Source organism: Callithrix jacchus, chromosome 2 (genome assembly GCF_049354715.1).
Source record: "Callithrix jacchus isolate 240 chromosome 2, calJac240_pri, whole genome shotgun sequence".
In the NCBI taxonomy this organism is placed as follows: domain Eukaryota; kingdom Metazoa; phylum Chordata; class Mammalia; order Primates; family Cebidae; genus Callithrix; species Callithrix jacchus.
Window position 1 is genome coordinate 69,305,302 of NC_133503.1, and position 13,678 is coordinate 69,318,979.

Sequence of the window (13,678 nt, forward strand, 5' to 3'; positions counted from 1 at the left end):
AAATGGAAAAGTAATACCAATCTGGAGGGTCATCATAAGGATTAGAGGAAAACTAGGCACTCAAAGGTTTGGTAATCCAAATCTTAATAGAATAGCTTTAGTAACTAGGTTCAGTTCTTCCTTTGATGATGGTTGCATTTTAGTGGCCAGAAAAGTAAATTCAGGATTTTATAATGCAGCTTGTTAAGTGTTCAAAGAGCTGACCTCTGGAAAGGTGGGTAAATGTATTCATATGGTCCCCAGTAAATGCAGATTGAGCCAGATTGCAAATGGAATGGGTTTCCCTAGGAGGAAGTGAATTTCCCTCATTGAAAAGATACAGTCAAGTTAGCTGGGCGTGGTTGCTCATGCCTGCAATCCAGCACTTTGGGAGGCCAAGGTGGGTGGGACCTGAGGTCAGGAGTTTGAAACCAGCCTGGCCAACATGGTGAAACCCAATCTCTACTAAAAATACAAAGAATTAGCTGGGTGTGGTGGCAGGTGCCTGTAATCCCAGCTACTTGGGAGGCTGAAACAGGAGAATCTCTTGAACTTGGGAGGCAGAGGTTGCAGTGAGCTGAGATTGTACCTACCATTGTACTCTAGTCTGAGTAACAAGAGTGAGACTCCATCTCAAAAAAAAAGAAAAAAAGATACAGTCAAGACCATACGATTACTTGTCAGAGATGTTTATAGAAGGCATTTTTGTATGAGTAGGAGGTTGATCTAAGAAGGTTAGGCAAATGGTGGCCAGCCATGGGCCAAATCTAGCCAGATACCTGTTACTGTAGATAAAATTTTATTGGAATGTACTCATTTGTTTATGTATAGTTTGTGACTGTTTTCCTGCTACAGTGCAAAGTTGAGTAGTTGTGACAGAGACTATATGGCCTGCCAAGCCTAAAATATTTACTCTCTGTTCCCACAGATAAAGTTTGCTGACCCCTGGACTAGATAAATGCTTCACAACCTAAGTTACTTGTAACCTTTCTAAATTACCTGTTGTGGGGTTTTCAGGTGTTAGGAGGAAAGAACTCAGAGTTTTAAGTGAAATTGTCATAGTTTTTCTTGTTATTGCAAGGATTGAACTGGAAAACACTTGATTAAGTAACCTCCAAGATCCTTTAAGAGACTGATTTTATAGACAGATGTCTTTTGGTATGAGAGACGGTGTATTTGTATATCATTTGGGCTAAAGTCGTTTACCCACTAGAATTGGGAGGTGGTACTAGTGTAGTGAGAAAAGACTGATTGTATTAACTGTTCTGAGCCGCAGTTTTCTCACTGCAGAACTTTGCAGAGTTTTGTGAAGATTGGAGCTTATGTAGGCACTCAGATGTGCCTATCATTACTGTGTTTCATAGAGGACCTCACTGGAGTGTTATACCAGATAGAGTTTTGCTTGGAAAAGTATAAATCCCTCCCTTGAGTGCTGCAAGCTGGGATAGTACACAGAAACCTTTGTTGGTGTGGAGTAGATCTTTAGATCTCATGGCTTAGCAAATAGCAGAATATCTTGGCGCAGACAGAATGTTGTCAAAACATTTGTCTTGGTGCAAATGTTACAATTGCTATTCTTAATGCTAGAAAGATTGAGACTTCCCAAACAGTGTACTTCTCCCAGTGGGATAAGGTTTTAAACTTTGCTTCTTCATATACATTTTGCCTTTCATATTCAGTGTCTACTGCCAACTAACGTGTGTGTGTGTGTGTGTGTGTGTTTTTATTAAAAGTATTGACTCGGAGGCAAAAAGAGGCCAAGACCAAGAGTGACAGTGGGACAGCTGCCCAGACTTCTCTAGACATTGACAAGTAAGTAGATATGGTCTGTTCACAGAGCTCTTGTATAACATGCCATTGTTTGGACTGACTAAAAAGATCAGTTTCTATATTACCCTGTGTTTCTTTGGCCTGCCAATCACTTCATTGCTTGGATTCCTGAATTTATTTTTATTATTCCTAGTCTCTGTCAGTGTAGGTGGCTTTTGTATCCCTTTTTAATACACTAAAAACAATCCTGCCACCCACTCCACTTCCACATTGCTCTTAGGTTTCTGTTTTTTTTAAATTTGCATATTGATGTTTGGTGCCCTTTGGGAAGCATTGAGCATTTTATTATGTAATAGTACAGAAGTTGAATTGCAGAAGGTTGGGCGATACAGAAGACTCTTTTTGGTTGTATGTTGCAGCTTGACTAAGAAAGCTCATTCTGAGGAAGGGGTCAGGGTAGGTGCTGCCTCCTGAAAGTAAAGTCGGTACCAACAGTAGATTAGAGCAGTTTCTAAGCAGAAACTTTTATCTTTGAAACACAGATCTTAGACCCTGATCTGTCTTCCCTAATTTAGTTGAGCAGAGCTGATCCTTTGGAATCTTACTGTAATGTAGACATTCCTCTAGGAATTCCTCACATTGTATTGTAGTAATTTTTTTTTTTTTTTTTAAAGAACATTTCTGTTTTCCTGGCTAGTCCAAGTTTTTTGAAGACAGATACTTGCTTTCATTGATGTTTATATCCCTAGCTTCTAATAAAATGTGTCTGAGACAGCAATAACAATAAGAACTGTTTGTTTAGTGCCTAATATTATGTGCCAAACATTGTACTAGGTGCTTTGTAACTCTCAGTGTAGTGGACTTAAGGTAGTTTTTCCTTCTTTTTTTAAATAAGGAAGCCAGTGAGAAATTATATGTAACTGGTTAAGCTCACTGCAGCTAGAAGTGACAAAGTCTGTCTGATTCTAAAACTCCTGCCTCTTAGGTGGTGCTTCTATCTCTCATGTAGTAGTAAATTAATAAATGCTTTTTGCATTAATTGATACAACTTGAAAGGTATACTAGTCTAGCTTTTCTTAGAAGGCAGCATTTTGCTTGCATTCTTCTGGGTAATTAAGTATTTGAGAGACTTATTTCTCCTATTTTTAGAAAAAGTCTTCCTTATAGCTAATCGAAGTCTCCCTTGCTGTAGTTACTGAATAAAAATGGCCAGAAGGAGATGTCCAAGGTAGCATTCTTTGGAAAATTTTCTTTAAATTCTTAAAACCAAGGTGATCTTATGAGTCAGGCAGATCTAGTGTCTGAAAATGATTAGCCATAAGACCATAGTGAGACTAGCTCCTTCTTAATGGGGCTGAATAATTAATTGAGAATTGCGTTTAAAAGGCCTTGCCCAGATTCTCACCACAGAGAAAATACTTAATAAATATTCATTTTTTTCTTTTACCCCAATGATTCCATTTTTACTGATGCCCAGTAAATTTTACCTCAAGGACCTACTTTTCCTCTCTTTCCCCAAACTGTACTCTTTTAAAAAGATAAAAATAGTTATGTATATAAAATTATGCTAAAGCCTCTGGCAGAACCACATGGTTTTTAGTAATTTCTTAGTTGATGTTGCAGATTGTAGAATTAAGGAAGTCAGCATATAGACAGACTTGATTTACTAATCAGACAAGTTCATCCACCCTGATAAAAATGTCAACTTAATTTAGTGCTCTCGTTGCTCCCTTATCTGTTGAAATTTTAATTCCCTTTGGAAAAAACTATTACACTTAATTTCAGAAGAGTTTGACAGAATATTTTATGTCTGAAGAGCAATCAGCATTGTTTGAGATAGTTTGAAGAGCTGATTCCATTATCATCCCACTGCTGCAACAGCAGGGTACAGAGAAACAGCCAGGGAAAACTGCTAATCACCCAGTCCTTTTGATTGGCGTTGGGTTAGTTTTATTGGTGATCCTGCTGAGTAAATCTGCATTGGTTGATATGTCTCCTTCACAGAATAACTTTGGGACGCAAAAACACCATTTGAGACATATCCAGGGGCCCAGATGCAAAAGCACATCTTAAAAGTGTGTTTTCTTCCTTTTTTCTTATTGGCTAGGAGTGAGAAGTGTTATCTCTGTAAATCCCTGGTCCCATTTAGAGAGTATCAGTGTCATGTGGACTCCTGTCTCCAGCTTGCGAAGGCTGACCAAGGAGATGAGCCTGAAGGGAGTGAAAGAGCATGTTCAACTCTGGGGGGGAAGCGGCAGCAGCGGCTGAGGAACCCAAAGGTATATGCATAGAGTGTTTTGGAAAAGGCTAGCTAACCCTCCTGCTTATCAGTTGTTAGAGGCCACAGTTCTGTTCTGGCTTTTTCCCTTGTCTCCTTCCCCTCTTCCCTCTATTTATCTTGAAACAGTATTTGTGCTTTTTAAAATTATTTTTCGTTTTAATTTAAAAAGTAATACATGTTCATTGTAGAAAATATGGAAAGTTCAAAAAATATAAATAATTGGGGGAAATCATCACCCATAATTTAGCTACTCAAAGATGATAACTTTTAATATATTGGCCTATTTTCTTCTGGTCTTTTTTTTCTATGCATTGTTAATGTAATTGACACTATTCTCCCTCTCCCCCCTTTTCTCTCTCAATATGTATACAATAAGCGCACACACACACACACACACACACACACTACATACTATATATCAAGTATTATATGTATACTATATTCTATATAGTACTCGATATATAGTTTTCTGTTTATGAAAACTTAAGGTGTAGCATAAACATCATTTTGGGTTTTATTTTTAAAAATTAATGTATATATTACACAGATGGTCATTTAACCGTTCACCTATTATTGGACATTTCAGTTCTTCGGTATTATAAGATTGTATTTAAAATATTAATCAGTCTTTGTACTACTGACTATTTCCTTAGAATACATTTCCTGACATGGAACTATTAGGTCAATGGATGTACACATTTTAAAGTTTGTTGAAACCTGCCAAATTGCTTTCCAGAAAGGATATCCAATTCATAATCCCACTGCCAAGAATATATGAGAGATCAACTCTGTTGAACTCCTTGTGTACCCTGCCTTAGAAAGCTGCCAGGTCTAGGCCCTGGTCACTGGGAAGGATGGATGTACTTATTTTCTGGGCCTTGTAATTCAGGAAGACCAAGTTTTGGCTTAGATATGAAAGATAAAGCAGCAGCTCCATATTCTAGGGTTACCAACAAAGGAATCACTATACATACTAAAATGAGGAAGCTATTGTCTGTCATGCCAGAAGAAAGAGACCACTCTATTGATGGGGTGATTTTGAGGTGGAGATTTGGAGTTATGGTTTATTAGGTAAACACTTATACAGCCAGTTTATTCTTCTGGCATCACTGCCTATAAACGCCACCTTAACATTTATTTTCTCTTTTAAATCCATGGTAATCTTGCCATAGCAATGTATTCTCTTCATTACAGTTTGTTTTTAAACTTGTATACCCTCATTTATTAGAAAACAAGGCTGGGCACAGTGGCTTACGCCTATAATCCCAGCACTTTGGGAGGCCGAGGTGGGCAGATCATGAGGTCAGGAGATCGAGACCATCCTGGCCAACATGGTGAAACCCCATCTCTACTAAAATACAAAAAATTATCTGGGCGTGGTGGTGCATGCCTGTAGTTCCAGGTACTCGGGATGTTGAGGCAGGAGAATCACTTGAACCCGGGATGTGGAGGTTGCAGTGAGCTGAGATTGTGCCACTGCACTCCAGCCTGGTGACAGAGCAAGACTTCATCTCAAAAAAAAAAAGAAAAAAAAAAAAAAGACTTCCCTAGAGCTGTGGCCCCACATCTTTTCTCTTCTATAAACACATGTGATCTGGTCCATGGAAGTTGTATTTTAGACTATCTGCCATGAAGTTTTGTCTGTTTTTCTCTGTTACAGAAAAAAGGCCACAGTGAAGGCCGACTTCTTAGTTTCTTGGAACAGTCTGAGCGCAAGACTTCAGGTGAGGACCCCAGGACCAGTTTTTGGGGCTTCTGCCTAAGGCCTTTCAGTGAAGATAGCCATCCCCAACCCCCTATTTGCTGGGGTTATCTGGGTACACACGTGACCCAATCAGCCAGCCTTTGAGACACAATCTAGGTCATCTCTCTCTAAGGAAGATGGGACAATATGGTATCTTTTTCATCCTTAGTTTCATTTCAGGCTTTACAAAGCCTTAGATCAGGACTGCTTGTTGAATTCGGAAAAAAACACTATCAAAACACAGGGGAATACAACAAGCCCCAAGTATACCTTCTAAAGGAACAGGCACAGAAAACTAGATATGGAGACATTATTGCTTCCTCCTATTGTTTTGTGCATCATTCATATGTTACCTTTAGCTTAGTGTCCCAACCTGCGATCTTGAGGGTTTGTGCCTAGTATTTAAGGAGTGGTAGAATGTATTGGTTAAGACCATTGCAGGGAGTTAGTGATACCAAACCTCATAGATTGCGAGAATTATATCTGGTAAAGCTCTAAACATATTCGCTGGCATAAGTAGGCTCTTGATAAATGTTAACTATTATTATTACTTTTGTTATTAGTTGCTATTGTTAAAATTCACCAGATGCAGATGGAAGAGGAGCTTTTGCTTAAGCCTAGTGAGATTTGCTTACCATCTACTTCTAATAGTCATTCCCACCGAGCAAATCTGTTGTGCCTTCTGATGACAATAAAAAGGCAGCCTCTCCCAACCTCATATTCTGCTGTCTCTAGATCACCAGTTTGTGATCTAGAAATCTGCAGGTGGCAGATTTCACTTGGCAACTCCTTGTTCCTCAAGTCCAGAATTGAAGTAGATTTATTCAGAGGTTGTTCATTCAAAAGTGTTCATCTGAGTGCTCCTGCAGCTGAGTCTGTTAGACAGTAATGCTCACATCTGTGGGTTTAGGGGATTGGGTATCTGAGCTGCCTGGATAGGCCTGATGAGTAGCAGTGCCTAGAACACAGGAAGCAAAAGATCAGTGAGAAGTGATATGATTACTAACACTACTACCAACATTACTATTTTTTCTTTCATATCACAGATGGAGAGATCAAGTCTTCAGAAAGAGGAGCCTTCAGGTGAATTGGGTTGTGCACTGAATTGTGGCTGTCCTCAGTTCTGAGAAGTGCAGACCTGGTCCTGTGTTTTGTGTATAGTGTGATACTCAGACTGTTGCAGTAGAAATCACTGTGGAAGTATTATGACCTCTTGTCAGTATGACTCTGTGCTTTGCATTTGTTTGAGCTAAGGATTGGATAGCTCAATTCATGCATTATGTTAAAACAAGCAGAGCAAAAGTTACGTCTTATTCTTCTCTACCTCTCTATACCCTAGGGTTGAGAATCCAACCCTAGTTTTCTGGCCTGGATTCTCAAGCAGTTTGGGAATTTGGATCTGTCTTCTGATTCTCTCGATGACCAACTTTAAGTATATGATTTACCCAGTTGAAAACAGTGATGATATGTGGTGGGATTATTACAAAGAATATTTTTACTAATAATCCCCTGATATGTAAAATCTCCTGATACAGTGTATAGCATATCCTTGATGCTGAATAGGTTTATATTGAATCTGAATTTTTTCCTTCTCTCTAGGATGCCCTCACCAGGGATGGAAGAGGCAGGCTGCAGCAGAGAGATGCAGAGTTCCTTCACACATCATGACTTAAATGAATCTCCAATCAAGTCTTTTGTTTCCATTTCAGAAGCCACAGATTGCTTAGTGGACTTTAAAAAGCAAGTTACTATCCAGCCAGGTAGTCGGACACGGACCAAAGCTGGCAGAGGAAGGAGGAGAAAATTCTGAATTCTAGGGTCCAAAGGTCTAACCTTTGGACCCTAGAAATTAGTAGGAGGGGTGGGCCGTGTTCTGGTTCATTGTTCAGCAAGTTTTAGCCCTGCAGTTTTCACCACCAGCACCCACTCAGCATTCTGGTTTTTATGTTTTTTATGATCTATGCAGATAACTGTGTATAGTGTTCTGTTTTATAACAGTTTGTTTAAATTTACTTACAGTTAAAAGAAAATTTAAATATATTTATGTTTGTATGAAATCTTATTTCAGTAGATGGAAATTTTAATTTTTTTTCCTTCATATTTCAGGGTTTGGGGTGGGGATATTTTCATCTTAGAGGTAGTTTATTAGACTCATAAATCACATGCTGAATGAATTCCATTATTGATCCTTGACATACCATGTATATATTTACTTGATGTGTACTGCACAATTCTGAACACTGTGCGGTTACTTCCTTGACTGTTTCTGATATAATTCTGGGAGGTGCCAGGGGCATTGACTCCCACTATCTATTTTGCTATCCCTATCATTCAGTAACCTGTCCCTTCATCTTGTACTCACAGTGGAATTCTCAGCCTAAGCATAGAACCTTTGAGGGATGTGTCCTACCATTCTTCCCAGGAATGTGTAAGTGAACACTCGGTTATTAGGTCCCTATGCAATTATGTTTTCTAAATAGATTAACCAGTGAGGATTCCAGGCATATTCATCTGTTCAAATCAAGATTGGTTCTCTTGATGCCAAAGGTTAGCAGCAACAGGAAATAGCTTCTATTTCGGTAACATTACTAACATGGTACACATTGCTTACTATGTTGCCTAGGAGCTTCCAGTGCAGAACAGAGATGTGGTCTGTTCTCAGTGCATGCACAGACTCCAAGGATGAGAGGATGTCATTTGGCAGAAGCAGCTACCTGAGGGAGATGACCAAACAAGGATGTGAAGAACGCTAGCTTTGGCCAAAGCTGATTTGAAGATCTAATGAAAAACCGGGGGAGGTGGCTGTTGACCAGGAAAGCATCTTGGGACAGGATAAACAGGCACACTCAAAAAGGCTCTCCTAACTTCTGATTATGTCCAAAGTTTTCTTTTAACATGAAAATGAAGTCTGTATTAGACTGGGGAGTTTACACATGGCTGGGATGGAAGATAGCACAAACATTAAGGCCTTGTTTCTGTTTAGAGGTCCCTTTGCGCACAAGCTTTTGAGTTAGAAGAAGGCAAGATGGCAGTGTCACTGTCTTTTCCTTTCATAGATAATGTCTTTGTGTTGGATGGCACTGACCTTGTGGCTAGCATCACATATGAAATAGCTATTATTCTTTGAGCAACTACTATGCTCCAGGCAATGTATACGGCCTTCATTTAATCCTCATAGCAGCCCTCTGGGGTAGGTATTATCTCAGTTTCCAGATGTGGAAACAAAGGCTTAGAGGAACAAATAAGCCACCTTTTGTCCACGGCAGTAAGACCACAGTGCCCCTACTCTTCGTTCCTAAAGAAAATGCTATATTTTGACTCCAGTATTATTTTCCTGTTTTCCTTCTAGTGAAAAGTAGTTGATCAGTTATGTCTCATAAGCTTAACTCTCGCTTGTTTTCTGTCTCATTAAATGGCAATTTATTGGAGGTAGAGCTCTGTAAATGGGATAGTGTGTGTTTCTGTTTGCCTGAAGATAAGAAAAGGGAAAGGGCTACTTCTGAAAAGTGAATTATTTAGCTTAAAATTGAGCAGTGTCCCTAAAACATGAGTCAACGGCAGGAGGGTATGGATCAGCCAGACCAGGAACCATAGGCTTAATTATTAGCTAATGGGGAGTCAAGGGAAGAACAGCCACCCGCTGCCCCTGTCACCTCCCCATAAGTCTTATTTGCCTACAATTTTATTCTCCCCGTGCTGTGATCCTGTGAGAGGAGCATTAGTGAAAGAGTGAAGAGACAAAGTGGAAAATGTGGGAGATCAGCCTACATCCGCACCCTGCTTCTGATAAAAAGTCAGCCTCTTTGAGATCTGGTAAAAGCATACTAACAGGGTTCTAAGGATTACCATAATGTGCATAAAGATTCTAGCACAGTGTCTTCACCTAGAAGAATGAATTAGTGGCAGCAGCAGTTATTAATGTGATGTTAGTCTGTGTCACAAATGATGTTGCACTAGGGGTGACAGAATGGGGGCGGGGGTGCCGATGCAAGAGGAGATAGTTTTCAGAGGAGTGCGTACTCAGGAGGGACTACTCTGGCTCCACCAACCTTCAGGCTTCCACAGGAAACTTGGGTCCTGGGCATCTAGGCTCTCCTAGGGCCCCTGGATTTCTTTTACTTCTGAAAGTTGACAAACAGCTGTTCTGCTGGTGCTGCCAACTCATGGAGAGCTGGGAAGCTCCATGAACTTCACGAGCTATTGCCATAAATTAGAAGAGATAGAGGAGGACTTCTCTTTGTAAGGCACTATAGTTGTGTTTTTCTTTTCTTTTTTTTTTTCATTGCATTTTAGGTTTTGGGGTACATGTGAAGAACATGCAAGATAGTTGCATAGGTACACACGAACTCATCGTTTTTGATGGCTGCATAATATTCCATGGTGTGTATGTGCCACATTTTCCCTGTCCAGTCTATCATCGATGGGCATTTGGGTTCAGGTCTTTGCTATTGTAAATAGTGCTGCAATGAACATTCGTGTGCATGTGTCCTTATAGTAGAACGATTTATAGTCCTTTGGATATATACCCAGTAATGGGATTGCTGGGTCAAATGGAATTTCTATTTCTAGGTCCTTGAGGAATCGCCACACTGTCTTCCACAATGGTTGATCTAATTTACACTCCCATCAGCAGTATAAAAGTGTTCCTATTTCTCCACATCCTCTCCAGCATCTGTTGTCTCCAGATTTTTTAATGATCGCCATTCTAACTGGCGTGAGATGGTATCTCAATGTAGTTTTGATTTGCATTTCTCTAATGACCAGTGATGATGAGCATTTTTTCATGTTTGTTGGCATCACGTATGTCCTCTTTTGTAAAGTGTCTGTTTATATCCTTTGCCCACTTTTAAATGGGCTTGTTTTTTTCTTGTAAATCTGTTTTAGTTCTTTGTAAATTCTGGATATCATCAGCCCTTTGTCGGGTAAACTGCAAAAATTTTTTCCCGTTCTGGAATGGGGAAAGGATTCCCTGTTTAATAAATGGTGTTGGGAAAACTGGCTAGCTATGTGCAGAAAGCAGAAACTAGACCCCTTCCTGACACCTTACACTAAAATTAACTCCAGATGGATTAAAGACTTAAACATGGCCGGGCGCGGTGGCTCACACCTGTAATTCCAGCACTTTGGAAAGCCTAGCGGGTGGATCACGAGGTCAAGAGATTAAGACCATCCTGGTCAACATGGTGAAACCCGTCTCTACTAAAAATACAAAAAATTAGCTGGGCATGGTGGCGCGTGCCTGTAATCCCAGCTACTCAGGAGGCTGAGGCAGGAGAATTGCCTGAACCCAGGAGGCAGAGGTTGCAGTGAGCCAAGATCGCGCCATTGCACTCTAGCCTGGGTAACAAGAGCAAAACTCCATCTCAAAAAAAGAAAAAGATTTAAACGTAAGACCTAACACCATAAAAACCCTAGAAGAAAATCTAGGCAAAACCATTCAGGACATAGAAATAGGCAAGGACTTCATGACCAAACACCAAAAGCATAGGCAACAAAAGCCAAAATAGACAAATGGGACCTAATCAAACTCCACAGCTTCTGCACGGCAAAAGAAACAGTCATTAGAGTGAATTGGCAACCAACAGAATAGTTGTGTTTTTTATTCAGTCCTTATAGCAGCCCCAGCAGAGGTTGCGCCTGGCCCATTTCTCCCCAAGCACTCACCATTCTGCTATATACCCACAGAATCCTGTTGCAAGAACCTGAGACTCTTCGCCTGACTCTTGGTTTGTGTTGATACAAGCTGGGAGTGCCAGAGAATTAGTGCCCCTGGGGCAGCTCTCAGCCAGTGGAAGTGGTAAGATAAATACCCCAGCTTCCTCACTGAATGAGAGACAACTCTAAGGCACATTCTACCTGTCAGTGTTCCCTGTGGGAGTGAACCTCTTTAAGCTCCTAGTAACGTTACCTATACTTTGTTGACTTCTTTCTCTTCCTACCTGACTTCCAGCTCCTCTTCCGTGTTTTCTGGATCAGGACTGGGAACTAGGGTGAGGAGCCTTTTTCTTGGGTTCATCTAAGTGCAAGGCTGGCACCTGTGTGAACCTGAGAGGGTCTCTTTACTTTCTGTACCCTAGGCATGTCACTTGCATTGCCCTAATCCTGGCCCTGTCTTGGATCACTTCCTGAATAAAGTTATTTGCATTCGAATTAGGTCTGCTTCTGGGGGGATGTAATGTAAAGCAAATCCTATGAAGAAATTAGTCTCCATGTTTTATACAAGGAAAACCGAGGCTCAGAGAAGTGAAGAGATTTTCCTAAGATCATTCAGTTGGTAATGGAATGAGATTTTGAACCCAGGTCTGCCCGGCCCCACAGCTGAAGCTCTCTGTACTATACCACACTACTTCCTACTTTCCATTTCGGTCACAAAACTAATGACTCAAGAGAAATTTCAGGTTTGGATCAGCTCAGTTTTGCCTGTGAGGCAGGGTAGCTGTGGCCTAAAGTTGTTAACAGATGGGAATTTGGGGAGGGGAAGGCAGGTAGTAAGTGGATGACAGGGTTGGTAGTTGTCAGTGGAAAGATGGATGAGTGAAAGACTGCTGAAACCATGTGCACCAGGAAGATAGTACTTATTTCCTCTCCATTTCAAAAGCCCTGGAGTGTTTTTTTGAGAGTCTTGCTCTTGTAACCCAGGCTGGAGTGCAGTGGCGTGATCTTGGCTCACTGCCACCCCTGCCTCTCAGATTCAAGCGATTCTCCTGCCTCAGCCTCCCAAGTAGCTGGGATTACAGGTGCACACCACCACACCTAGCTAATTTTTGTATTTTTAGAAGAGATGGGGTTTCACCATGTTGCCCAGGCTGGTCTTGAACTCCTGACCTCAAGTGATCCACCTGCCTCGGCCTCCCAGAGTGCTGAGATTACAGGATTGAGCCACCACACTCAGCCAGCCCTGGACTGTTGAAGTTTTGGGAAGGCTCTTCAATTTAACAAAAATTAACTGAGATTTGTTCCTTACCAGATATAGAACTGCGCTCTGAGGCTGCACAGGTGAATAAGAAACCTTCTCTGGGAGCCCACAGTACAATGGGGAAGATGGACACATAGCAGATGCCTTTAATAAACAGATATAAATGCAGTGATACAAGAACATCCAAGATAATACAGAATCAATAAGCAGACCACACTCAAATGGGGTCAGGGCCAGGAGAAGCTTTTCAGGGAGGGCTCCCCCTTGACTATAATTTAAGGGATGAGGAAAAATTAGGTGAAAAGGTGGGAGAGGCCAAAGCAAGGGCCATTCCAGACACATCACCACAAAGACACGATAGTTAGAAGTAGCTTGATGTGTGTAGCAGAGCTGCAAGGCACATCCATGGTATAAAAGGTGTGGAGCAAATTGTGGGGGAGCTTATTGAGGATCTGTGTGCCTGGCTGTGGGCACTGTGGGTGGTGAGAAGCAAGCCTGTGAGCAAGCTCAGAGGGAAGGCCTGACCTCCCAGCCCATCGGCAGTGCTCTGGTTGTGCCCAGCTCTCCCCCAGTGAACTGCCTTTCCTCATTCCTTAGCTCCATCTGTACAGTTGAAGATTGGCACTAAGGGGCTATGAGGGAACTTTGTCAGTACTTGTCCTTCCCTTTGATGGTCAGTGGCCATCTGGTTTCTGAAGAGAACCACTGGCAGCTGCAGTGTCTCTGCTACAGCCAGGCTGTCCCAGCTGCTCACAGAACTCAAGCTCAGCCGTCCTCCCTCCACTGACCTTGACCCAGACTTTCCCTGGCATTATGACTAAGGAACCAGGACCCCTGCTTCTGGGGTCTGGATACAGACCTTCCAGAAACAGATTTCTGGAGCCCTGGCAATGCTTGTTAGGGGCATATCCTCACCCTGGCTCAAGAAATTGCAGGTTGTCAGCATGAATCACAGCTGGGCCTTTCATATTCAGTTCCAAATTCTCCT

At 41.4% G+C, this 13,678-nt stretch overlaps 1 protein-coding gene across 16 annotated transcripts in view; it reads left to right on the forward strand.

Annotated features, from left to right (window-relative positions):
- The window catches only part of UIMC1 (ubiquitin interaction motif containing 1), a 177,608-nt gene extending 169,777 nt beyond the window's left edge, over nucleotides 1-7,831 (forward strand). For 13 of the 16 annotated variants that reach the window (XM_078364667.1, XM_078364662.1, XM_008990253.4 and 10 more), the window contains 5 exons: nucleotides 1,713-1,791; nucleotides 3,857-4,028; nucleotides 5,691-5,754; nucleotides 6,821-6,857; nucleotides 7,374-7,831. In XM_078364667.1, the coding sequence (XP_078220793.1) occupies nucleotides 1,713-1,791; nucleotides 3,857-4,028; nucleotides 5,691-5,754; nucleotides 6,821-6,857; nucleotides 7,374-7,584 (563 nt within the window). In that variant the 3' untranslated portion in view covers nucleotides 7,585-7,831. The remainder of the gene's footprint in view (nucleotides 1-1,712; nucleotides 1,792-3,856; nucleotides 4,029-5,690; nucleotides 5,755-6,820; nucleotides 6,858-7,373) is intronic. The other 3 variants (XM_078364671.1, XM_078364668.1, XM_017969633.4) reach the window with 1 other exon arrangement.
- The last annotated feature ends 5,847 nt before the right edge of the window (nucleotides 7,832-13,678 follow it).